Raw genomic sequence first — 25,403 nt, 5'->3', positions numbered from 1 at the left:
GGCACAGCGGTTAAGTGTGCACGTTCCGCTTTGGCGGCCCAGGGTTCGCCCGTTGGGATCCCGGGTGCAGACATGGCACCGCTTGGCAAGCCATGCTGTGATAGGCGTCCCACATAGAAAGCAGAGGAAGATGGGCATGGATGTTAGCTCAGGGCCAGTCTTCCTCAGCAAAAAGAGGAGGATTGGCAGCAGATGTTAGCTCAAGGCTAATCTTCTTCTTCTTCTTCTTCAAAAAAAGTGATTTCTGAGTAAGTTAATTCATGAGGCTGAAACTGTCTTTTTTTCCCTTCTCTATTATTTAGTTTTACAGAGGCGTCCAGTGGTAGTTTTGAGCTTTCCCAGATCACGAGCTGGGGGCTGCTCTGAGGAAGGGACATCATTGGCTACCTTTTGCAATTGAACTGGAGGCTCAGTAAAAAGAGATTGTTGCCCATGAGCCAGCTGGAGGGGTCAGGAGAAAACATTCTGCTCTGGCCTGATTTTTCTTTCCAAGCTCCCTCCCACTGCAGCATTTTCCTAACTCTTAGATGAAGCCGTGGTTAACATAACATTTGTAGCCCAATGCCCTAAAAGGGAAAATGATAAACAAATTCAAGGAGGTTTTGAAGTTCCCTCCACCTCCAATGATGCAGTTAACCTGTAAGGAGAATCCAGCTACACTTGCTCAAGTGTCCTGGTTGTCTGTTGTGATGGTGCTGCCCTCTGCTGTCACTTCAGGGTAGAGGAACCATTTGAAACACGGCTGGTTAGTGAGTGAATTTAGGATTTACTTATCTGGAATACTTTGGAGAGCTGGGCAGAGGCCCAGGTTAGGCAAGGAAGACGTTTACCCCCAACCCACTGCCCAGGGCCTGTCCTCAGTCCCTCCTTAGCCTCTTAGGCTCCTCCAGTGCTATCTAAAGCAGAGACTTGCTTAGGGAAGCTATTACACAGCCCTAAAAAGGTGCCTGGAAACGTCCCAGGACTGGTGAAGCTCATCCACCTCAGAGTCCTGTCCCTAGATCCATGGGGAACCATTTCCTCCTTTTAGGCTCCAGTTCCAGCTCAGTAGGGGAGCTTTTCCCTTGACCTCAACCAAGCCCTGGCTTAAGTTCACTCGCACATGTCCCTTTGCTCCCGGCGCTGGATCAGCTCCTGGTTGCTCAGTAGATAGTCATCAATGAACGTGAAGATTTCCTCCGGGGTGACAGGTTCCATGTAGCGTTCCCGATCAATTCCCTGCTTGTCAATCAACACCATGTTGAAGTAGGAGCGAGTGAGGTGCTGAAATTGCCTAGAGAGAGGAGCCGGGGAGGTGTGAGACCTTGTCTGGGCTCCATCCCATCATGCTCTACTACCCTCTGACCTTTCACAGCTCCACTGATAGACTAATTCCTTCCCTACTTGATCTCTTGTTCCCATCCCCTCCACTACCTCTCTCAAACTCCTTTATTTTTCTCTGCTCAGACTGTAGTCTTGCTGCCCCTACGTGTCTAGCTCTGCTAGGCTGTCCCTTCCTCACCCCAGATGGAGCAGCTTTGTTATTACCAGGCCGTACTTCCCTCATAGGCCCCCTTAAGCAGGGCTTTCACATATAGCTATGCAGGCTGCACGGAATAACTCCAGGGAGCACCAGTCGCATGCACTATGAGGTGACTAGTGTTTTCTAGAGTTGGGGCTGGGCATAGCCTGCACAGCCACACGTGGCAGCCCTGAAGTTGATCAGTATCACCTGGTCAGCTCTTCTACCTCTAGCTGCAAGTCTGCAGTCTCCTTCTTCTGAGTGGTTCCCAGTCTCTCCCTTACCTGGGACTGAATCTTTCTGTCCCTACTGAGACTGAACCCTGGAGGCAGGTATTGTTTATACAACAGAGAGCAGTGAAGGCTATATTGGCTCTGAGTATATGTGGAGGCATTGGAAGGGTGATAATAGGTAGATAATGAGAAAAGTCAACTTCTACCACCTGTCACCTATAGTCTTCTCTCCCCCAGGGGCAGATGGGTATGATTCAGTTCTCAGTGCCTACAGATGCCTTTTGCTCCTTTGGAGACTGAAGGCAAAGAGGTGAGGCCATGAGGCAGCAGGATCAGAGGCTTATCTGAGTCATGTTTGGGTCTAGCTGTGTCTCAGCTCTGGCTGTGCTTCAGAGTCACCTAAGGTGCCTTATAAAAGCACAGTCCTGAGGTGATTTTGGGTGGGGCCTGGTCACCTGTATTTTAAGCCACCCCCGACCCTGCCACTTGATTCTGATGTCCTGCCACTCTCTGGTCTTACCTAATGCATCTGTAAGAGTTCACTCACAAGGAGTGCTCCGAGAGAGTAGTGTGTGCCATTTCTCCCACACCTCTCCTGTTGCCCGTGTCCTGCCTAGGATTTCTGCCCACCCCTTCCACGCAGGCTCCCAGCCTGGACCTGAGCTCCTCGATGATGTTGGCTGACAGCTGTTGTTCCCGGATGCGCCCCACCTCCTGAGGTGGCTGCCCCACCAGCTCAATGATGGTCACATGCCGTAGATCCAGTCCGCAGGTGGATTGCTGGAAGGGGAGAAGTTTCTGAAATAGGCTCTGAAACTCAAGCCTAAGGCTACTTAGTAGATTCCCCCTAGGACCACGTTGAGGCAGTATGGGAAAGGAGGGGCTTCTTCCCCAACCATCGCACAGCAGGGTCTACAGCCTCTTCCCTCTTCATTCCTGAAGCACTTGCCCTGACAGTGTTCCCTTGATTCTAATAAAGTGTAGAAACAGATTACACCATGTGGGGTAGAAAAGAGAAATGGATTGATAAATTGCAGAAACACAGTCTCTCCTGGCTTAGTTTTGCATAAGTTTTAAACTACATAGTTTCTTAACAGATGGCTATTGTGATATGATAATAATGGCTCTTGTTTATTTAACACACATACCTAGTGGGTTGTAGGAATAATCTAATTTAATCCTCACAACACCCCTAACAAGATAGGTGGTATCATTCTTATTCTGTAGAGGAGAAAGTAACTTGCCCCAATTTGCATGACAGTGAGATGCTGAGCCAAGATTCAGACTGAGGGCAGATGCTGCCTGCCCCAGTGTATGCTCTCTACCACTAGGCTACATGGCCAGGGCCTTCTCTCTGTCTCCAGGATTTCTGTAAAACAGTGCCCAGTGCTCTTTTCATTACCTTTTGTGCCTTCCTTGCACTGGGCAGGACGCCCAGTAACCCTACACTGGCTCTTTGTTTTGCCAGGTCCTGCAGGGTCACCTCTTTGCCAGTTGCCTGGGACAAGGTTTGAAGCAGCAGCGAACACTCCCTGGTACCCCAGCCCTTGTTTAAATCTTTGGGCTACTCCTAGTCCCAACTCTCAGAGTCGCTCTCCTCCCTGACTGATTCCTGTTCTTGTTCCTGCTTCCTGTTGCAGCTGAGGTGTTGGCTTTGTCCGCTTTTTTTGGATCCCTGGAGGAACTAGGTTCTTTTTGGTTTAGACACCCAGGATCATCCTTTTGATAAAGCTGCTTCCATCATGGGCCTCTGAATATTGACTTGGCAACTTCTAAGATTCAACCTTTAGAAACCCCTTAAATAGCTTCTTTTCTCACCCGGGTATCCAGCCCTTTGCAGCTCTTCAGAGCTGGTTCTCTTGGTCTTGTCAGCACACCCTGAGTTCTCTTCAAGAACCTAGTCTATTGTTTTTATACGTCCCAAAGGTCACATCTATTTTGCCCTATCCACCTCTCCCTCCCCCTGCAAGTGGCTTTGGCTAGATAACTTAGTGTGTTAGAAATCGTCATGCAACTCTCTCCTTCTACTTTGAAATATCACACCACTTTTCCTTCTGCTACTGGTTCTGGTTAAGAGCACAGATCTTGGAGTCAGACTGCCTGGGTTCAATCCCCGCTTGGCCACTTACTAGCTAGTAATCTTGGGCAAATCACTTAAACTCTCTATGCCTCAGTTTCCCCACCTATAAAATGGGGATAGTAATATCACCTACCTGAGCAGGGTTGTTGTGAGAATTGAATGACAATGTCTAAAGTGCATACTTGTATACCTGGTACTTATATAGCACTTACAGTCTAAGTGTTTGTTAGTGCTATTATTCCTTGAAAATATAAATATAATTAATTCCCAACATTTACTTTTGGTCCGACCTGTCTTACAAGTCTCTCCAGAGGGCTTTGCCACCCTCCCTTCCCATCCTTCACCAAGCCCCCTGCAAGTAACACCTGCCATTCCAATGGCCTCACTGCCTTTTCAGTAAAAGCATAGCAATTTTTAAAATGTGCTAAATTTGTGTATAGTGAAACTGATCAAATGTTGTCCACAAAAAGTTTGAGGAAGTAGGGTTTGTGCTACGGAAAGAGCAACTCTTTGATTTGGAGGCGGTAAGGGAGTAATGGGGTGGGGATGGGGGTGTGTAAAGGAGCTAAGCCCTGATTAGGGGAGTGGTTCTCACCTGCAGCATAGAGATCTGCATTTTATAATATCGGTTGGAGGGATCCGGAGCTGAGACAATGAGGAGTCGCCGTTTCTCATAGAACTGATCCAGAAGGCCAGCAGCCGAGTTGACATTGACATTGATCTTCATAGCTAGGGCAGAAGCAGATGGCCAGTCAGGGTATGGCCTTCTCTTTCATCCTAGCTTACATAACAACACTTTGAGGAGCTCCAGTCTTTCTGGTTAACCCTTTGTTGTTGTTTCTCCCTTCCCTTGGGGGAAATCCTGAAAGAACACTTGGAGATTTTTAAGCCTTCTTCTTGGAGTAGGAGCACATTGGCTCTTAAACACACCTCAGAACCTCACCCCCATTTCCACATCATACACATTGCTCTTGGACCACTGTGCCACACACATGGGGATATGCTCCAAAGTAGCCCTAATCACTGTGTCCACTCTCCCCATTCCCTGGTTTCACTTACGAGCACAGACGGGTGGTGATCCTGACCACTGGCGGCTGGACTGGCAGACCCGGGAGGGGGTCCCTTGGCGCTCATAACCTCCGTCACAGTGGTATTCACAGGTGGCACCATAGTTGTCCCCTGCTGAGGTGCAGGTGAGGTAGCCATGCTGCGGTGGTTTCAGAGTTGGGCAGCGTCTCACTGTCAGGGAGGAGTTCCAGTTAGAGACTGTGGTATCTCTGTTAGGAAAAAAAGGCTAAGAGGGTGCCCATGCTAGGTTTTCTAGATCAGGAGACTTAGGATGATCAGAATGAGTGATGTCTGTGTGTCTCTAATGGCCAGGGATAGAGCCAGAATTTCCCTTTCTAAGGGATTAAATCTGAAATGTAGACAAAGGTGTTCATAAAATCTGGAAGCACAGGTGAGTATACATATTGTCATCAAAAAACTATCAATCTGTAAAAAAAAATTGCCATTTTTATTTTCAGACTTTGTGGACAAACCCTGTATAATGATGACCACCTTACAAAATTACTTTTAGGGGGCCAGCCCCATGGCCTAGTGGTTAAGTTCGGCATGCTCCACTTCGGTGGCCCGGGTTTGGTTCCTGGGTGGGGACCTACACCACCACTTGTTGGTGGCCATGCTGTAGTGGCGACCCACATACAAAATAGAGGAAGATTGGCAACAGATGTTAGCTCAGGGTGAATATTCCTCAGCAAAAAAAAAGAAAATTACTTTTAATATCAAAAATAAATCAGAGGAGACTTAAATATCCACCAATGGGAAAAATGTTAAGCAAATTATGATATAGTCTTAGAAGCAGTTTTTATGCTGTCATTAAAAATATTTCTGAAGAATTTTTAAAGAACATAGGAAAACTACTTGTGTTATGATGAAAAGTGAAAAAAGCTGATCTAAGACTGGATATACAGTATGATATCAACTATATATATATTTTAAAGTATGTGTAGATAAAAGCCTGGAATGAAAATACCAAAAGATTAACAACAATTGCCTCTGGACAGTGGAGTAATCGATTTTTTTCCCTTTGTATATTTCTTTATTTCCCAAATGTTCAACAATGAGCATGAATCATTTTTATAATGAAAAAAGCAAAACAAAACAATACAACACAAAACAAAGATGAAGAATCAGGCAGCCAACACCACCAATTTCAGCAGAGGTGAAAGACTTAGAACAAAGGCTGATTAGATTTGACAATTAGAAGGCCAAGAAAAGAAATAGAGATGGAGTATCTTTGTGAATTTTATCTAGATTTAGGAGAATGAGAAAGTCTTGTTGAGGAGTCAGGGTTTCTGAAACATGTGTACGCAACGCACATGTGACGCAGGCTTCCTGAATGACCCTGTTTGGTGAACTTGTTTTTTCCCTCTCCCAATATAAGTGAGGTGTCTGTTTCAGACCTATCTAGATAGGGGAGGCTTGTGGTGGGCATCTAGAGGGTCAGGGTAGAGCAGGAATAATGAGCAATGTGGAAATGGAAGACTTCTTTCTGACCTTGCACTTTCACAATGAACTTGCAGCTGGCCCGGTTGTAGGCTCGGTCGTAGGCAGTGTAACGAATCACATGCTCTCCTTCGGGAAAGTGAGAGCCAGGCTCAGGGCCCCGAAGTGTCACTCTGCATGGGACAGGGTGAAAGAGCCACTGAGGAAAGAGACTCTTAGAATCAGGGTCTGGGACACATCATTGCTCTTGCCTTAGCCTGTGCAGTTCAGTGTGGGCAGCCTGAGAGCCTGGGAGAAGGTGCTGGGAGGCAAAAGGGGCAGCCGTTACTCACCTGGTGATGGTACCATCGGCAGAATCTTTCACCAAGGGTGGGTCCCAGTATACTCGAGCAGTCAGTTTCTCTGGCTCTGCCATCTTCTCACGTGAATGGGGACAACGGATCTTGGGGGGATCTATGTCTGCCAAGGTCAGAAATCAGGTGCTGACCCATGAGCCCCTGCTTACCCTGAAGGGAACCCATAGAAGCAATAGCACACCACTGGGTAGGTAAAAGACGCACTCTCAGTTCAAGATGCTCAATGCAACTAGGGAAGGAAGCCCCACTGCAGGGGAAGCGATCACTTTGTTAAGCATGTGCCCAGGGTGCCACCCTCATAGTGAGCAGGAATGCCGTCTGTGGTCAAAACTCCACATCCTTTGTGGACATAATGCCAGGGTGGCTCTTTGCAGCAGGACAACTGGGAGCAACCAGCATTTACCTACACACACAGGCTCGCCTCCACTCCATCGCCCATCTTCCATGCAGATTCGGCTGCGGTCACCTTCTAGGTAGTAGCCACTGGAACAGCTGTAGTCACAGCGGGAGTCAAGAAGCACCCCATTTGTACAGGTATAGGTGCCACTCGTGATGAATGGCAATGCGTGGCATCTCACCTCTAAGAGAGAACCAAGTGGCAAGCTCAGTGGCCTGTGGGACTATCTGGAGGTGATGCCTGGACATCTACACAAGGAGAACCATATCAGAGACAGCAGAAAATACACAAAACTCTACCCAAAACTGCCCTTACATTTTTATGCCTACTTGACTCTTCTTTCCTAATTGCCTTCTTTTTTTATATTATAAAGTATAAGTAGTACTCTGGGCGGGGTCAGGGCGGTGCGGCTCAAAGAAATAAATTACTTGTCCAAGTGCATGGACTAGAGAATCACACCTGAGTTTGGATCCCAGCTCCACCTCTAGCTCTGTGACTTGAGCAAATTCCCTCATCTCTCTGCTTTCATCACTAAAATGTACATACTTCATAGGATTATTGTGCAGATTAAAAAAGACAATACATATAAACCTCTGGGCTCATTTAGGACCTCAGCAGCGCTTAGGTTTTGTCTTTTGTTCCTCAAATGCTAGATGCCCTTCAAGAAATTCAAGGCTCCTTTTTGAGTATAATTTTGGTGTTACCACAAGCCCTCCTCAGCTGCGGCTCACTTAGTTGTGGAAGTAGGCTGGCCCTCTGTCCAGGTGAGAATACAAGTCAGGCCAGTGCCTGGAGGGCCAGCTTTGGCGGTATTTGACTAAAGAGGAATCCATGTGCTTTAGACACTACATGTGCCAGAAGCGGGGACTGCTACCACGAAATGATTATGAGCCTGTGCTTGCCAAAGTCTAGTTTGAGATGCCTGAGACTTGAAAGAGGTAGGCAAGCCATACATTCCTCTAGGTTGTCTAAGTTCTAACCCTGCATAAGTTCAATTATTGGCGCTTTGAATAAAGATGCTGTAAGCTATGTCCATTTTACTTCTTGGTCAAACCAGAATTGAAGATTATTGCCTTTTATGTTTTCCACTATCCTTTATGTAAAGACCTAAAATGACCTCCTTGAAATCAGGGCCAAGAAAAAAGATTTGTCTTTTCAGAAGAATTTGTTTTCTTAGTATTATATAACAGTGAAAATGATAGATCCAAAGTGTCCACCCTTTTGTCTCGTATGAGGAAGGGCAAAGCCAGATTCAGTGTTCAAATATAGTAATTAATTCATTCTGGTCACCTGGAAATATATACATCTCCATTCTTTTAACTGATGTTATGTTCGTTTATAGACATTTTAATTTTGTAGGGCTAATTGAAATTCATTTTGGAAATGATGGGGTCTAAATCCTAAAACAAATTAATTACAGTCCCTTAGAGGGGCGTGATGGCTTACCGTTCTCTGGCTATCAAGCTTCTCCTCTTCTCCATAGCCGTCTTCTCTGACCAACCCCATTTCTCTGTGAGTGCTGAGCTCTCTGTGTCCACTTACACTGCATTCATGTGCACACATTTGTGTTTGTATCCCATTCGTCTATAAGCAGCCTGGGAGTAACTGAGGAGTTGAGTATGCTCCTGAAGTGACCAATACAGGGCCCCACACATATGGGTGTCCTACAAATGGCATTCAGCAATGGACACACAAAGCTCAGTTGCTAAAAGGGGGTAAGCTGCAGAGCTTGAATAAAAGGTAGGGATTTGGGAGCTGAGGGGTGCACGATTTGGAATGTGTGTGTATTAGCATCCCCACATTCTAGCCTTAGGGATTCTTCTTGACTTGCAGAAGAAAATGAAGAATAGCACATGTCTCATAGCTTCACTGCCAAGGCCTTCTAAGGCCTTAGGCCAGGAAGTACAGCAGTTTACCACAAGTGGAAAGAGTCTGAGACCACACATTCCTCGAGAGCTCCAGAGGAAGGCCCAGGTCCACATCGAGCCCCAGGCCCCAGCCTTACATGTACTCCTGGGCCTTCTGAGCCCAAAGGGCTGGTTGCCACTTAAATGCCCATATTGCTTGGGCAATAACCACAGGGAGAGAAAATGAGCTAGAATGTTAGGATGGGAAAAGGCCCTGTTGAGCGCCTGTGGAAAATTCTCAATTTGTACTAGATAGAGGGCATAATAACACCTCCAGGCATATACCCTCAGTGGCTGGCTGGCTAGCTGGATTCTCTTACATACACATGTCAACATTTACGCACACACCACTTACGCCTGCAGTAGGCAGTTCCAGACCAACGGCGGCTTGGCAGGCATTGCACCGACCTACGTCCGATCAGTCGAAAGCCTCGGTCACAGGAGAGCTCACAACGAGTGCCCAGGCTGCTGTGATAAGTTCCTCCTCTTGGTGAGTAGCATGTAGCTTCTCCATCCTGGATATTTAATGTATAACACCATCGGGGGGCTGTAGCAATAGAAGAAAAGTAAGCTAAGAGTACAGTAATGAAGACAGTGTGGTATTGGTGAAATGATAGACGCTTGGATCAATGGAACAGAATAGAGAGCCCAGAAATAAACCCACACAAGTATGCTGAAATGATTTTTGACAAAGGTGCAAAAGCAGTTCAATGGAGGAAAGATAGCCTTTTCAATAAATGGTGCTGGAGCAATTGAACTTCCATAGACACACAAAAAAAGAACCTCGGTCTAAGTCTCACACCCTGCACAAAAATTAACTCAAGATGGATCATGGACTTAAATGTAAAAAGTAAAATCATAAAACTTTTAGAAAGAAGCATAGGAGAAAATCTCTGGGATCCGGGGCTAGGCAAAGAGGTCTTAGACATGACATCAAAAGCACAATTCATAAAAGAAAAAAATCAATAAATTGAACCTTGTCAACATTACAAACTTTTGTTCTGTGGAAAGCACTATTAATAGTCAAAAAGACAAACCACAAACTGGGAGAAAGTATTTGCAAACCACATATCCGACAGAGGACTAGTATCTAGAATATATAAAGAAGTCTCAAAACTCAACAGTAAACAAGCAAACAATCTAGTGAGAACCTGGGCAAAAGACATGAGCAGACATGTCACTGAAGAGGATACACTGATGGCAAATAAGCACATGAAAAGATGTTCAGCGTAATTAGTCATTAGAGAAATACAAATTAAAACCACAACAAGATACCATTATACACCCATTAGGGTGTCTAAAGTTAAAAAAATATGGCAATACCAAATGTTGGTGAGGATAGAGAGAACTAGAACTCTCATACATTGCTGAGGGAAATACAAAATGGTACAGCCACTTTGGAAAATATTTTGGTAGTTTCTTATAAAGGTAAATATACACTTGCCATGCAACTCTGCAATCCCACTTTGGGTATTTACCCAAGTGAAATGAAAACCTGTGTTCATAAAAAATCCTGTACACAAATGTTTGAAGTATCTCTCTTCAGAATTGCCGAAAGCTGGAAACAGCTCAAATGTCCTTCTATGGGTGAATGGTTAAACTAACTATGGTTTATCCCTACAAAAGCATGAAGTCCTAATACTTGCAGCAACATGGATGAATCTCCAATGCCGTTTGTGAAGTGAAAGAAGCTGGACTCAAAATGCTGCATACTGTAGGATTCCATTTATACGACATTCTGGATAAGGCAAAAATCTGGGGACAGGTCAGTGGTTGCCAGAGATCAGGGGTAGAGGTCAAGGATAACCTCAAGGGGCAGCCCTGTGGGAGTTTTTGAGGCAATGAAACGGTTTGGTACTGTGGTGGTGGTTACCTGACTATGCATTTGTCAAAACTCGTAGAACTGCACACCCAAAAGAGTGAATTTTATGGTATGTAAATTTAAAATAATTGAAAAGAAATAACACCAAGACGTAAGCTAGAGAGAGGAAGGGAATCCGATATCAAAGAAGGCTGCTTAGGCATGAAAGCTTGATCCCTGTTCAGTACTGAGCACAAAAGGTTATAGGGCCATTAAATTATAACGGCGTCATAAACACGCCTCATTGGCTACACAAAATAAATGACTCTTGAGTGGGTTCCAATTTTAAAGGGACAGATACAAACAGGCAGAAGGCCACGTGCCCAAGGAGGCACACACAGGATGGCACAGATCTGTTAGCCTGGGGTTGGGTAGGCTAAAGCCCCCTATGAGCTCATTGGCTCCCACATCCTAAGGGACAAGAAAAGGGGGCTTTGAAAAGAAGCACATTAGGAGCTAAAGGAACAAAGAAAGGCTAGGGCCTCTGCTTGAGGGCAGCTGGAGAATGAAGACAGATGACGGACGGTGAGAAAACTATCCTTGAAGCAACAACACGTTTGTGGCTTCCAGCGTTAGTTTTGAGCCTGTGGCTGTGACACACGGCTGCCATCTGGAGACACCATCTCCAAATTACAGCAAGTCTCTGAAGCACGACAGTTGCAGGGCTGCTGATTATACAGTCCCAACACATATCACCAACATTTTACACGGGAGGCTGGGACCTCAACGATCACCCCTGTCCTATTTCTCGCCCATATTCTGTCAAGGAAAATACACATCAGATTGGAATGAATAGGACAAGCAAGCATAGTAAAGGGAAATATGAAGCTCAGGGTAAATGCCGAGACAGGAAGAGAGGGTCTAACTATCCTAAGTAAGTGCAAATTTGCTACCCCAGAAGAATCCTGGCATAAAGGAAGCAGGTTGGAAGGCTGGGAAAGAGCAAAAGCACTATCCCAATTTTTTCCCCAGCTTTATTGAAGTAAAATCGACAAATCAAATTGTATATATTTAAGGTGTACAATGTGATGTTTTGACATACATTGTGAAATGATTACTGCAATCAAGTTAATTAACACATCCATCACTTTACATAGCGACCATTTTTTTTTTCTGGAGAGAATACATAAGATGAGAGAATACGTAAGATGCTCTCTCCTAGCAAATTTCAAGTATGCAACATAGTCTTATTAACTATAGTCACCATGCTGTGCATTAGATCCCCGGAAGGAAGAAGAAGGCAGCTTCTGGGAACTATAGCCTGGTGAGACTGACACCACTGATAGCAAAGTGTTCTAGAATATTTAAACACAGGCTTATGATCAGTTAGAAAGCGAAGTGGTGATCTCCAGGTACACTCAAGAACAAGTAATTCCAGAGTGACCTCATTTCCTTTTTGGGCACGGTCACCAGACGGGTAGAGCAGGGGAAATTGTGGGTACACTACGTGGACGTAAGTGAGGCATGTGCCAATGCCTTTCATGCCATTGATGTGGGTGAGATGAAGAAATACAGGAGAGGTGACAGTACAGTCATGGAGACTCATAACTGGCTGAACAACTGTACCCAAAGAATGCTGATGGGAAACTGAAACTAAGAATCTGACTCAATACTGCACTGTGAAAATGTCTCGTAGGAAATATGCTACTCATTACTGAGCAGCTATCGTGTGCTAGGCACCATGCTTTGTATTTTCATTTTCACATCCATCATCTCATATAGCTCTCCCCACAGCCCTGTGAGGTAGGTGGGTGTTTATCCCTATTTCGCAGATGAGGAAGTAACTTGCCCAGGGTCCCTCAGCAAGTATGGGGCAGAGCTAGGATTTGAACCCAAGCTGTGTCTGGCTCTAAACCCATATTTTTTTCTAACCACGATATCTGCCACTGCAGCATGTTAGGCTGCTATTTTGAAGTACACATTTACATTTTTGAATAGGTAATATAGCCACGTGGTTCAAACCCCCAAAAGTATAAAAAGTTACACGGTAAGAGGTCTCACTCCCACCCCTGCTCTGATGCCTACCTTCACTTAGTCCCCCGCAAAGAACCACTGGTAATAGTTTCTTTATGCATATAAAGCAAATCTTGCTATAGATTCTTATTTTCCCCTCCTTTTTAACACACAGAGTAGCATATTATGCCCACTGTTCCCACCAATGCTTTTAAAAATAATCTTAATGTGTTTGAGATCTTCCCATATCACTACATAGCAACCATGCAATTTATTTAAACAAAATAACATTTATAAAATACACAGCACAGTGACTGGCACATAACATGAGCTTGCTTGTCCAGGGTCAAAGAGCTGGAAGGTGGAGGAGCTGGACTCGAACTCAGGCCCATGGCCTCTGCTCTGTGAAGCTATTCACCGATGTCTTTTTAGGGATTATAAAGAAAACAAAGTTCTAACAACAGGATTGAAAAGGCCTTTTCTGTGATTATCTTCAGATAACCCAGGCAGAATACCAGCTTGCCCGGGGCTGAAGCCCTCTGCAGGAAAAGCGACGGCCCAGAGGAATGAGGGCATAGCTCAGAGAAGGGTTTCTGATCAAGCTAGGAGTCAGGATAAGGGAGTGAAAGTTCAAGATTAGTGAAAATGGCACCAGACTACATGGGCAGTTTGCTCTACAGTAATGATCTGGTTTTTACTGGTTAACTCTTCTTCTTTTCTTTTACCTGTTTTTTTTAAAAAATGGGGTACATTTTTGAGGCAAGAGATGGAATGAGCATGCTTTTGGAGTCAGACAGACCTGGGTTTAAATTCCCGCTCTGCCAGCTGCGAGCTCTGTGACTCTCTAAATTTACCTTCCCTGAGCTTAGTCTCCTGATCTGTAAAATGGGGATAATAAACCAGTTTCATAGGGCCGTTTTGAGAATCAAATGAAATGGCATGTGTAACAAGTATATCTAGCCCTGGGAATGAAATTCCCTAAAGCAGTGTCTGGGTTTGAGCTGCTGGCTCATCCGACTTCAAGCAGCAACTCGCTGCTGCCCCCTGGAGACGTCATCCCTAAATTACAGAAAGTCCCAGGCACTACACTGCCAGAGCTGTTGATTATGAGGTCACAAAGACCTTACAAGGGAGGCTGCGACCTCAGGTTGTACTGTCCTGTCCACCCCTACCCCCTCAACACTGACAACCTCACTCAATTAGTTTTATGCCCTGAGACTAAGTCCCAAAGAGAGCCGTGAGACACTTGACTCCAAGGCCACAGGCTGCCATGTGGCTTATATTTTCCTAAAGGGCTTTATGCACATTTAAAAATAACCAGCGAGGCAGGTTAATACTAATCCCTAGGGCTGCCAGACCCCTTGAAAGTACCTTCTGCATCTGTTGCTTTTTCCTATCCACTTCTCCCATTTACAGTCTCGTACAATCTGGTTTCTGCTCCCAGGATGCCAACCAGCCAGGAAACATTTCTTGAGCATCTACTTTTTACATAGCTCTGTGGGAGTGTCATACATGGCTCCTTCTGTTAAATCGGTAACTATTTTGTTGAGGGTAATAAAAAGTAAACCCAAGAGGCAGTACCTAATGAATGCAAATGAGTTGTCCAAATAATAAGCAGCTATTTCAGAAGAGGTACATAGCAGGTACTCAATAAATATTCATTGAATAAATGAATGAAAGAACGAATGGATGAGGGAAAGCTCAGTTTGGACTAAAGCAGTCAGGGAACAGAATAGAGTTCTACTAATCTGGCTGAAGCATAGATTTCATGGGGAGTAGGGGTAATGAGTTGGCAGCTAGACTGAGGCCTAATTCTGTTAGAACTGGTCACAGTGGGCCACTAGGTTTGGGGAAGGGACACACATGAGTCAGAGAATGCAGGAGGCAATTGCCATTATCCATGTGTGAGGTAATAAAAGTTTTAATCCCATGGGTTTATAAAGAAATGACAGTTCGTGGTGAATGACTGGTGAGAGGTGATGAGGAAAAGGGGGGCCATTAAAGGTGATGGGGGCTATTAGAGGTGCCATTGAGGCATTTTTAAGAGAATGATGGTGCCATTATCTAAAGTAGGGTGGTCAACTGTAGAGCCCCTTTCAGGGAAGATGAAAGAATTTAGTGTTAGATATCTCCAAATGGAAGTGTCCAGCAGCAGCTGGAGATGTGGTCCAGGAGCCCAGGAGACAGGTCAGGGTTACCCAAAGTTCAGATTTATGCCTCATTCTCTCTCTTGTCACCACTAGAAAGCCCATCTCCTTTCTTGGCTTCAGCTATGACCAGAATAGTGAAATGTCATGGAGCACCATGGAAGGCGGGCTGAGAAGAGAGAGATGTGCTCCCTGCTGCTGAGAACCTGGGGAGATTGAAGCTGAAGAAAGGGCCATATGATTCAGGCATTGGGAGAGAATTGTGATCTTCAAGGGATGTCGTTTCAGCATGGAGATTTGTGGGTGAGTGGGAATCAGACTGTATGGAGTTTAGGAGTTTGTGGGTGCTGAGACAGAGAGGCAGTGGGTGTGGACCATTTGGCAGTGAAAAGATAGGTAGAAGGTAATAGAAAGGAGCACAAAGGAACCCAAAGCTCTGATCATTTCTCTAGTGAAACTTTCCTCAAAGGTAACCATTTACCTTCTTCTTGCCGAATGTAATGTTTGCAATCCACTCAATTTGTCTCTTTGCAACATTTGACACAGTAGATCTCTTAGCCCTTCCCCTTCCTTAAAACTCTCTTCTCCTGTGGCTTCTGTAATATGATAGATACTACCCTGATCTCCTCCTACATGGCTGACCACTAACTATCTCTTTTTCCCTTGCTGGCTCTTCTTCTGCTACTCACATCTGTGGATGTCTTCTAAGGCTCTGACTTTGGCCCTCGTCTCTCTCACACAGCTCATCCATCTAAGCTGATGACTCACAAAACTCCATCTTTCTACTTCCCACTGCCTATACGGCACCTTCACCAAACCAATTTCCTTTTCTAACCTTGTCTTTCTGAGAGGGTTCTTACAGTTCTCCCAAGTATTCAGACTGGATGCTTTTAGATATCTGTTTGTTTCTTAGCCTCTTGGTACATCAAATTTGTACCAAGTCTTGCCATCTCGTTCTTTGAAACATTTCTTACGTGAAACGTACTCTCCATTTCTTTGCCACTACCCTCAATCATCTCTAATCAACATTACTGAATCCTGGAGAGTCTCCTTGACCCAGGCTCTACCTCTCCTGAACTCTTACTTTCTGTACACAATAACGAGGTTAATATTCTGAAATTACCATTTACCATGTCACTTCCCTGTGCAAAAACATAGGATGACTCCTTATAACTCCTAGCACAACAACTAAACTCTTCCACATGGCTGGCAAAGCATGGAAACAAGGACTCTTAGGAATGGAGGGGATATTAGATGTCACCTGGTCTGACTTTCCTTCTAAGGCAGGAATTGCTATTCAGCATTCTTCACAGAGAGTCCTCCTGCCTCTCCTTAGAAAAGTCCCTGGATCATGGAGCCTTTCTTAATTTGGTCTCATTCTTTATAGTCAACTTATTTTCTACTACTCCCTCCACATCCCATCTCCTCCAGTCAGGCTGGTTTTTTCCTAGCTCCTTCCTCTAACAGGTTTGTTCTTACCTCTATATCTGGCCATCTGCTTTACTGAATGCCCTCCCCTCCCCTTTCCAGTTCTCAAAGTCCACCCATCATTCAAGGCCTAGTCTAAATGTCATCTTTCATGGCTCCTTCCCTGACCTCTTTTTCTTACCTCCTATTGCATTTACTGCCACCACACAGTTTCACACTTACTTGTCCTATGTGTGCTAATTTTATTGCCCCTTCAGCCGTCCCCCCCAGCAGAATGTAAGCTCTTTGAGGGGGAGAGAAACCCTGTCTTAGATTTTGTATCACCCACAGGCTTACCTTGCACAGGATTAGGCATACAGTAGGTACTCAGTCAATACTTAATGATTAGTAATAGATGAGCAACCTTAGCGCTAGAGAGGTGAGGCCACCCCTCTAGTAACCAAGTTCATGATTGAAAATCACAGCCCCTGATTCCCTGAGCTGCAGTTTTAGCACATATAGTCAAGCTGGATGAGGATGCTTCAGGGAGGGCCTAGGTCTTAGGCCAGAAAATACCCTTCCTGAGCCTGAGAAGCAGTGAGGATTACCTCGGTAGTCTAGGGCAGGGCCCTGTGGGACCTCTTCAGCATATACTTCATTGTAGCTTTCATCTGGGTAGTAGCCTGACCCTAGAATGAAGAAGACAATATCAAGATGGCGTATTGATTTCTCATTCAAGTCCTTCCCAACCTTTCCCCTATCCAACTTGGTCCCTTCTTCAGGACATGGCACTCCATGGGTAGGGAGCCAGGGGGATATTTAGTGGGGAAAACTCTGTCTTGTAAAGCAGCAGAACTATTGTGGGCAGACCTCAACACCTCAGATGCGTAGAGAGCGAGCTCATGTTGTGGGCGAGGGCTTACAGGTAGCACTAGAAGCCTCCATTTAAAAGAAAAAAAAATCAGGGGCCGGCCCCGTGGCTGAGTGATTAAATTTGTGCGCTCTGCTTTGGCGGCCCAGGGTTTCCCTGTTTCGAGATCCTGGGCGCGGACATGGCACCGTTCGTCAGGCCACGCTGAGGCGGCGTCCCACATGCCACGAGAAAGACCCACAACTAAAATATACAGCTATGTACTGGGGGGATTTGGGGAGAAAAAGCAGAAAAAAAAAGAAGATTGGCAATAGTTGTTAGCTCAGTTGCCAATCTTTAAAAAAGAAAAAAAAATCAAACTTCTGGATCATCCATTAATCCCACCAATCTTGACTGTAAATGGCCCATTTCCTTGATGCAACACGCAAGTCTTGGTGAGACACTGATGACCAAGCTCTGAGGGTGGACTTTTGTCCCAGGTAGGAGGAAAAAACAGAGGCTGAGTAAGGGTCTTCCCACTAATGACAGTCCTGCTCACAGTCCTCGGAGGGAAACGATTCCCCAAGCTCCCATTAGCCTACAGGCCACCAGCCTTCTGGCCCCTGGTTGCCCTTGTTAGGAGTGGCATACCCAGGCAAAGAGGGAGGGCTCAAAAGGCAAGGGGGAAAGAGAATAGTTTCATGTCCCGAGCAGTTTGTCCTGGTTTGGAGAAAAAAGAAGGCAGGTTCCTTAGAGAAGTTTCTGGTTCCTCTAATCAGCAGGAGCTTTAGCAGGCATCTGCTGAACTAGAGGACATTCCCAGTCCACCCCCACTCCGTTAAGTGGCCCCGTCACTGGTGGAGGCAGGTCTGCGGCTGTCTGGGAGACTAAACAGTGTGTTCCACCAGACGGCAGGAAATTGGTCATGAATACAAACTAATTGGAATACAACTTGGTCCTTTCCGGAGCGAAGTTTCCGGAAGCCCTCCTTTCAGCCTCCCTGAGCCCTAATGCACGCACAGGAATAGAGCAGCCAGCCGTGCTGGAGTCAGAAGACAATTCCTCATTTCCAGGAGAGGGTGTGCTTCCAGGACAGGGCAGGGTTTTGGTGCTGGAGCCCTTTGGCCTGTGTAAACACTCAGACCACAAGCTTGCCTGCCTCCTCTCTGGGAAGAGGCACAGGGCCCCCTGCACTAAAGGGTGGAGCAGAGGGCTAGATGATGAATCTCCATTCCCCACAGAGCCAGACTGAAGGTGGGGGGTGTTGAGAAACCAGTCCAACTTGATGAACAAGGGAATGAATTAAATTGAAAGTTTGCCTTATGAAATCATGTCCTTTTTGGTTTGCCCTCATTCCAAAGGAAAGAGTTCATTTTTTCTATTTCCCTTTATTTTTTTCTGTTTTCCCATTTCGGTTTTTCTTCTGGCTTCCGTTTATTTCTCCTTAGGCCTCTTCTTCCTTACTTGCTCTTTTCCAACATGGGAGGTTTCTTGGGGTGGGGGGCGGGAACGGGCACAGAATTCTTGTCAGCTGTTTCAGTTTAGTATTAGCCTCAAAGCCTTACAGCTCCTATAAACAAGAGGCCAGATGTGTGTGATTCCCTAAAGGATTCAGTCCCCTCACTCTTGTTCCAGAGCTCGCTTGTGAAGAAATACCCAGCAGGGAACAAGCCTCTGTTTACCAGAAGGGCAAACAGGGGTGTCAGAGGCCTCTGGCTGGATAACAACAGAAACAACTTGACTGCTAACATCACTCAGCACGTACTCTGCGTTCAGCCCATTACATATGTTCTCTCCTTATGTCACCCTAACGTCTCAGTGAGGTAGACACCCTTATTACTCTCTAACGCACAAATGAGGAAGCAGGCTCAGAGGAACTGAGCGAGTAGCCCAAGGCCTCCTGGCCAGTGAGGAGCAGAGTGGGCATTCCAGCCCAGGGCTATTTGACCCTCTATACCAAACTCAGACACTCCACTAAAGATGCTAGTAGGGGAGAGCTTTCGACAATGTCCAGCAGGGATAAAAATCCGAAATTGTTCTTGCAATCCAGCTTTTTCAGTCTGTGTGTGTGGGATTGAAGGCCACCAAGCATTTTACATCATTCCAGAATTGCAGGAGATGTGGGAAAGTTGAGGCGAAGATTCAATCCGATAATTACAGTCTCCACCAGGGTGCAGAGGTAGCTGGACCACTGCTAAGTTTGCTTTGTGGTGGGAATGCACTTGAGCCGCCTTCCCATTTTAAGCCTTTCCATGTTCCCTCCTTGCCCGTCTTTGGGTATTTTTTGCGAATATTAGGATACTGAGATGAGACATAAGAAACTAAAGGGGCATCCTCCCCATATTGTTCTGTCTGCTTGCTCCTCTTCAGCCCTGGGGGGGTGGTTTGGGCAGCATTCCTCAGCTCCTTTAGATCAGCCAGTGGTTACTGTGTGGTCTGTTACCGGGTTCCTCCAGCTTCCTTAGTACAGTCAGACCCTCTAAGCACTGCCCTTCACAAAGGTATGGCTGGAAATGTAACCGATAGTTGAAGACTATTTTAAGATCCACACTAATGCTTGGCTTCTGATAACAAATACGGTCTGACTTCCTCAACTGCACAGATATGCCAATACACACTCCCAACTCACTGTTTTCTTTATTTATATTCTTAACCCTTCCCAACCCCTGCTGATTATTCCTGGACCCTTTTTCTGACTAGCCCTGGATTCACACTTGGCTGCTTTCCTTGTGCCATTCTCATCTGAGGACAAGACTATGGCCATGAACAAAACAGAGCTGGATGCATAGAGAGTGGTCAATAAATATTTGTCAAAGGAATGAAAGAACGGAGCAAGCTCAGGCAGCTGAACTAGCAATGTAAGGGAGGATTATTCAAAAATTCCCCAATTTCTCTCATCATGTAGCCTTCAGAGACTAGAAATGGGCAGAATGAGTGGGTTTGCCGGGCTGTCAGAGACCTCACCAGCCTGGGCTCCTCAGAAGGAGTGGTGACCCTGGTGATTCTTGTGGAAGGGGAGTGCCACCTTTGCAAACAGCACATTGAGAGCTTCAACAGAATCTAAGTTTTGAAAGAACTTCCCTGTCCTCAAGACTCCACCAGCTCGGGCTTCCAGCCTGGGTAAAGACCTTTGAACTCCATGAGGGTTCTTACAGGTGTTCAAAACTGGGGTTTGAGCCATCTAATCTCCACACCCTAGTCCGGTGGTCTTTGGTCTTGTGCACTTGAACTGGAGCTGGGAGGATGTTGGGGAGGACAGCTGCACATATTATCTCCTGGAGACTTGGGGCTCCTTTAACCCCAAACAGTGTGTACTCTGCCAAGGGCTTGACTTGAATTTCTTCATCTCAATGTCAGCCCTTGTTCTTCACCCCCTACAAAGCCAGGTTAAGCCAAAAAGGGGAAGAAGTTTGCATATTTGTTTGAAAGCTTAATGCAGCTGTTCCAGACAAACAGAGCTACTGCCAAAGGCCTCCACCAGGAGCTAAGGGCATGTGGAAAATTTTAGCTGCAATGACTGTGGCTGTGATGGAAGCAGTTTGTTATTTACTCATTGCTGGATATTTTCCTAACTCCATTGGTTGGGCCTGTCTCTTTCCCCTACTCCCCCGAGCCCCCATGAGGGCAGACACTGTAGGCCACAGAATATTCTTAGCACTTGGAATGCCAGCTGGGCCCCATCAAAAAACCTCTGTCTGCCACCTCATTATCCATCCTTCATTCCTCCCCCTCCCCTTTTCCCTCTCCTCACTGAGTCTGTTCTCTTCAACTCTCTATGTCTCCAAGGGCAAAGGATGAAACATTCAGGAATCCAGAAATCCCCATCCTTTCTGAAATAAGGAACAAGCCAGAAGAAACTGGGGAATTCCTGTTTAAGAGAATGTGATCTGTATTGTCATTAACATCCGTGGCAGAAAGAGGCTATAAAAATCTCATCCTATAAATAAGGTCTAGGGGAGAGAGAAAGAGAGAGGGAGGGAGGGATGGTGTGGGGGCAGGGAGGAAGCTAAGTGCATAAGCAGGTGAGACAATGGCCTCAAAAGCCATGTTGTCCAACCTTCTCATTTTTATGCTGGCGCAGCCTATTTTCAAATATCTCTTGTTAGTTTGCCTCAAAAGCCTCCTTTGGTAGCCTGTTGCTATGTTTAACCATCTTTGTTGTCAAGAAGAGTTCTTCTCTGTATCTAACTTAAGTGTTTCTTATTGAAGTCTAACTCTTTCATTCTCCAAGGCTTGGTCCAGGCCCTGCCTGGAAATAATGGGCAACAGCTTCTAAAACATACCTGCATACCATGTTGGTGTCACTGCTGGGGTGAGGAAGAGCAGCAGAGAGAGAGCTCCACTTTGAGTTAGTTGACTGGCCATCCTTGAAAGGGGGGTGGCAGTTAGGGAGATAAGAATAGAGGTATGTGGCCAGAAGTACCAGGGCAAGGGAAAATAACTTTCAGCAATCAGCCATCAATGAACTTCCAAAAGTGAGAGGAAGCAGAAATGCGGAATCTGCGAGGAAGAAGAGACATTTTTAAGTTAATGATTACCTGTTATATCATTCCCCTTGTAAGATCTTCCACTTTATAGAATAACAAGACTCTATTTGTTATTTATGGTCTCTTCTCCTCCCAGGAGGAGGAGGACATAAAACAATCAATTCTCAGTTGACTCTGGTGAGATCAGATGCAAATGTTCCATGGTCCAAGTTATAGAGGAACATTTAGGTCCCATGATCAGGAAAGGGCCAACATAAAGTCGTATAGAACCAAGAGGGAATCTTGTGATCTAAAGACTGCCAGTTGGTAATTTCATCCATTTAACTAGCATTTCCTAACCACTAATCTGGGAAAGCATTAGTGTGTATGGAACTAAGAACTTGAACCCTGGAGTTAGACAGATCTGGATGTGTATCCAATTCTGTCCCTATTAGATATGGGGCCTTAGGCAAATTCCTTAACTTCTCTGAGCCTCAGTTTCCTCATCTATAAAATGGGAATAATAATAGTATCTGCCTTATAGAACAGATTATTGCCTGGCACATAGGGAAGCAATCAGTATATATTAGATATTATTATTATCAACTTCGTATTGGACAGAACGAGATGTCTCCTTTCTCTAGTCTCTCAGGCAGTAACTATACCCTGGCTCTGTTCTTAGCTTTGGGTTTTGAGGCTTAGTGGTTTGTTAGTGGCTTCTGGCTTTCCAGTGCAGCTTAACCTTCTAGTTTTACCCTGCTGAGCCAGCAGGAAGTCAGTGAGGTTGGGGAGAACCTACTGAGGTACGTGAGGAGAGGGTGAGCAAGCTCCAATTGCCCTCTCACTTCCTGTCCTGTCCTCACTCTAATGAGATGAGAGTTTTGTGGTTCCCAGTAGGCAAATACTTCATAAATGACAGTATTAAAACTTGCAGCCCACTGGGATAAACCGGCCACTGGACTTTTCAGCAAGCACCCATTCACCCACATGCTTTCAATGAAATGCCATGCACAGGGGAGGAGTCAGTCCTAGAAATGGAGAAACAACAAGATGGCAGATCATAGGCAGAGTCCTTAAGTGACAGGAGAAGTCCAAGAATGCAAAAATTCATTTTCTAATTCATTGCTATTTGGCTTCAGGTTTTGTCTAGAGAGTGGCAAGGAAGCAGGATAGAGAAAAAGTGAGAGTAAGTGAGGGAGGCAAGGAAAGTGGAAAGATGTGGGAAGGAAGCTAGAAAGAAAAGAAAATTTGCCCAAGCTGAAGGAAAGAGATAAAAGCAGAAAAAGGGAACAAAAGGATAAGAAAGAGGAGATTAAAGAGAGATCCAGGAAAATGAACAGCTAGATAAACTAATCACTGGCCCCTCTGCCACATGCAGCCTCAGTCCAGTTCCTTGGTTCTGGAGCAGGGGCTTTCCTTTTCAGACCTGGTGCTCTGAGTCTGTGATGGCTTCCCTGCCCACCTCCTTCCCAATCTCAGACTGAAAACTTGACTCACCGGAGTCAGCCATCCCTCTGCTGCAGGCTGGGACGGTAGTGGGAACCTGTGCCTGCAGCCGGGTCACAGCTCAAATGGAAAGCAGCGTATGATCCAGTTTCATAAAAGAACGTCTCCTGGCCGCCCCCATGTTGCCCAAGTCCTGGGTCTCCTTACCCCCCACAGTTGTGAAATTGGGTCATATAGTGTGAAGGGGTTAAGCAGCAGATCTTACCTGTTGTATGGGTTTTTGTGCTCTTTCTCTCTCCTTCTTTATTTTTCTCCTTCCTCTCTGTTCCTCTCATCAGTTGGAAAAACTTCTACTTTAACATTCCTAGAACGAGTGGCTCCTGGTCTGTCCGGGGCCTCCGGGATTCTGTTAACACTGCCCAGATGTTAGGATATCCGCATCTGCCAAAAGTTTCCTTAAAGCTATATGACCCCCAAAACTATAGCTGTTCCTCCCTCAGAGAAGGGTTTTAGAGCCGTGGGGGAAGAAGGAGCACAAGGACTGGAGGAACTCAGTCCGTCTGCTGCAGAACAGGGGAAAGTGTGAATGGCGCTGGCCCCAAGCCCGTGAGTATAGTAATGACTAACAGAGGCTGGCTAAAGGGCCTCCAGAGATGTGGCGCACTGAAGAACACTGCTTTTTATGACTCAGCATGATGACAGGATTGAATGAAAAGGAATTTCACTAACTCCAAAGAGAGGGGAAGAGTGTAGCTGACTTTGACATTCCCTGGAGACTTCCCGGTAATGCCTTAGTACTCCCCAACTACAAGTTGCCTTGCCATCCATATGTACAGGGTCGGACACACTTTGAAACCCTCTCAGTGATGACCTAACTTCTATGGACTTCAGTTTCTGATAAGATTATGGTGTTTACAAAAAATATTATGTGCTTCTTGCCTGAAGAATCAAGACTAATTTCCTGGAATAAGAGTGGAGGAAGAGCGTGCTTAGAAAGGCTTTAGTGGGAGGCTGTTTAAAGGAATCTAGATGGTGTGTCCATGGCAAGGTTATAGCCATTGCCAAGCTGTTTCCCAGTGACCTCTGATGGAGGGATATGTTTCTCTTCACTAAACAAGCTTTCCTTTTAGTGTCTGGTATTGAGACTACTCTACCATAGTGCAGACCAGCTCCTTACGTTCTCCCTCCCCTTAGAGTTGACATTTCCATCCTTGAAAAGTCAGTGGTTGTAGAAGAAATTTTTCTAGCTGCCATAGAAAGGGTTTCTTCCCTGTGTTAGAAGCAAATTGGTAACGTTTTTTCAGTTATGAAAGGAAGAATTGTGCTTATGATAATAAAAAGTTCAGTAGCAAGCCTGTTTCATTTCCAATCCACCAAAAACAAGTACGTATTGAGTGTCTACCATGTGTTCAGCAGTGAGATAGTGATATAAAGAAGCTGAGGACATGATCTTGGCCTCATTCCTTCAATAAATTTATCAAGCATCTATTGTGTTAAAGATGATGGACACACAAAATCCCTGATATCCTAATTCATAATTAATTCAACAACTATTTATTGAGCACCTATTATGTACCACACACTCTTCTAGGTACTTGAGAGACATCAGTGAATAAAACAGACAGAAATCCTTGCTCTCATGGAGTGCAGGAGGCAGACATTCAGCAAGAATGTTCTTGTTTTTGTATTTATTTTTTATTGGAGTAACATTGGTTTATAACATTATATAAGAGAATGTTCTTGATTACAATTGTATGTGCTTAGAGAACTAGCCTTCTTGGGCATCTATTATAAGCTAAGAACCAGGGGACAGTGATGAGTAAGAACTGTGTGATCTTTGGTCTTATGGAGCTTTACTCTTCAGCTCCCAGAGGGTTTATGTTTAGTAGGGGAGGGAAGGGGGAAACAATCAGAAAACAGTAAAAGACCATATAAACTTCCAAAAGCTATGGTATAGATTGTGTGGACCCTGTGAGCACTGGGTAGGAAGAGGTGGGCCTTGGTCAGCTCTCAGGCAAGGGAAGTGACATAAACAAGTGCTTACTATTATGTCAGAGGGGGATGGGCTAACTGGTTAGAGGGTTCAGGGAAGCAGCAGGAAACAAAGTTGAATAAATAGGGTAGGACCAGATGATGGGGCCTTTGAAATAAGATATAGGAGTTTAGAGTAAACTCCTATGTTAGAAATAGTGAATCTATAAAATGGGTGTGTGTGTGTGTGTGGGAGAGAGCGAAAGAGAGAGAGACAAGAGAGGAGAGAGAGAGACAGAGAGATAGAGGGAGACAGAGAG

At 45.4% G+C, this 25,403-nt stretch overlaps 1 protein-coding gene across 1 annotated transcript; it reads right to left on the bottom strand.

Moving 5' to 3' along the window:
- Window positions 1-746: 746 nt before the first annotated feature.
- On the bottom strand, window positions 747-23,684 carry SRPX2 (sushi repeat containing protein X-linked 2). The gene is made up of 11 exons (XM_014829972.2): window positions 23,378-23,684; window positions 21,484-21,700; window positions 16,959-17,039; window positions 9,338-9,529; window positions 7,082-7,258; window positions 6,655-6,781; window positions 6,374-6,495; window positions 4,874-5,053; window positions 4,410-4,543; window positions 2,393-2,514; window positions 747-1,273 (listed from the first exon to the last, which is right to left on the bottom strand). The coding sequence occupies exons 2-11, from the start codon at window positions 21,563-21,565 to the stop codon at window positions 1,093-1,095; spliced, it is 1,398 nt and encodes a 465-aa protein (XP_014685458.1). The 5' UTR covers window positions 21,566-21,700; window positions 23,378-23,684; the 3' UTR covers window positions 747-1,092.
- Window positions 23,685-25,403: the final 1,719 nt, after the last annotated feature.

This window comes from Equus asinus, chromosome X, assembly GCF_041296235.1.
Source record: "Equus asinus isolate D_3611 breed Donkey chromosome X, EquAss-T2T_v2, whole genome shotgun sequence".
NCBI lineage: Eukaryota > Metazoa > Chordata > Mammalia > Perissodactyla > Equidae > Equus > Equus asinus.
This window is presented reverse-complemented; position numbering and strand designations above follow the sequence as displayed.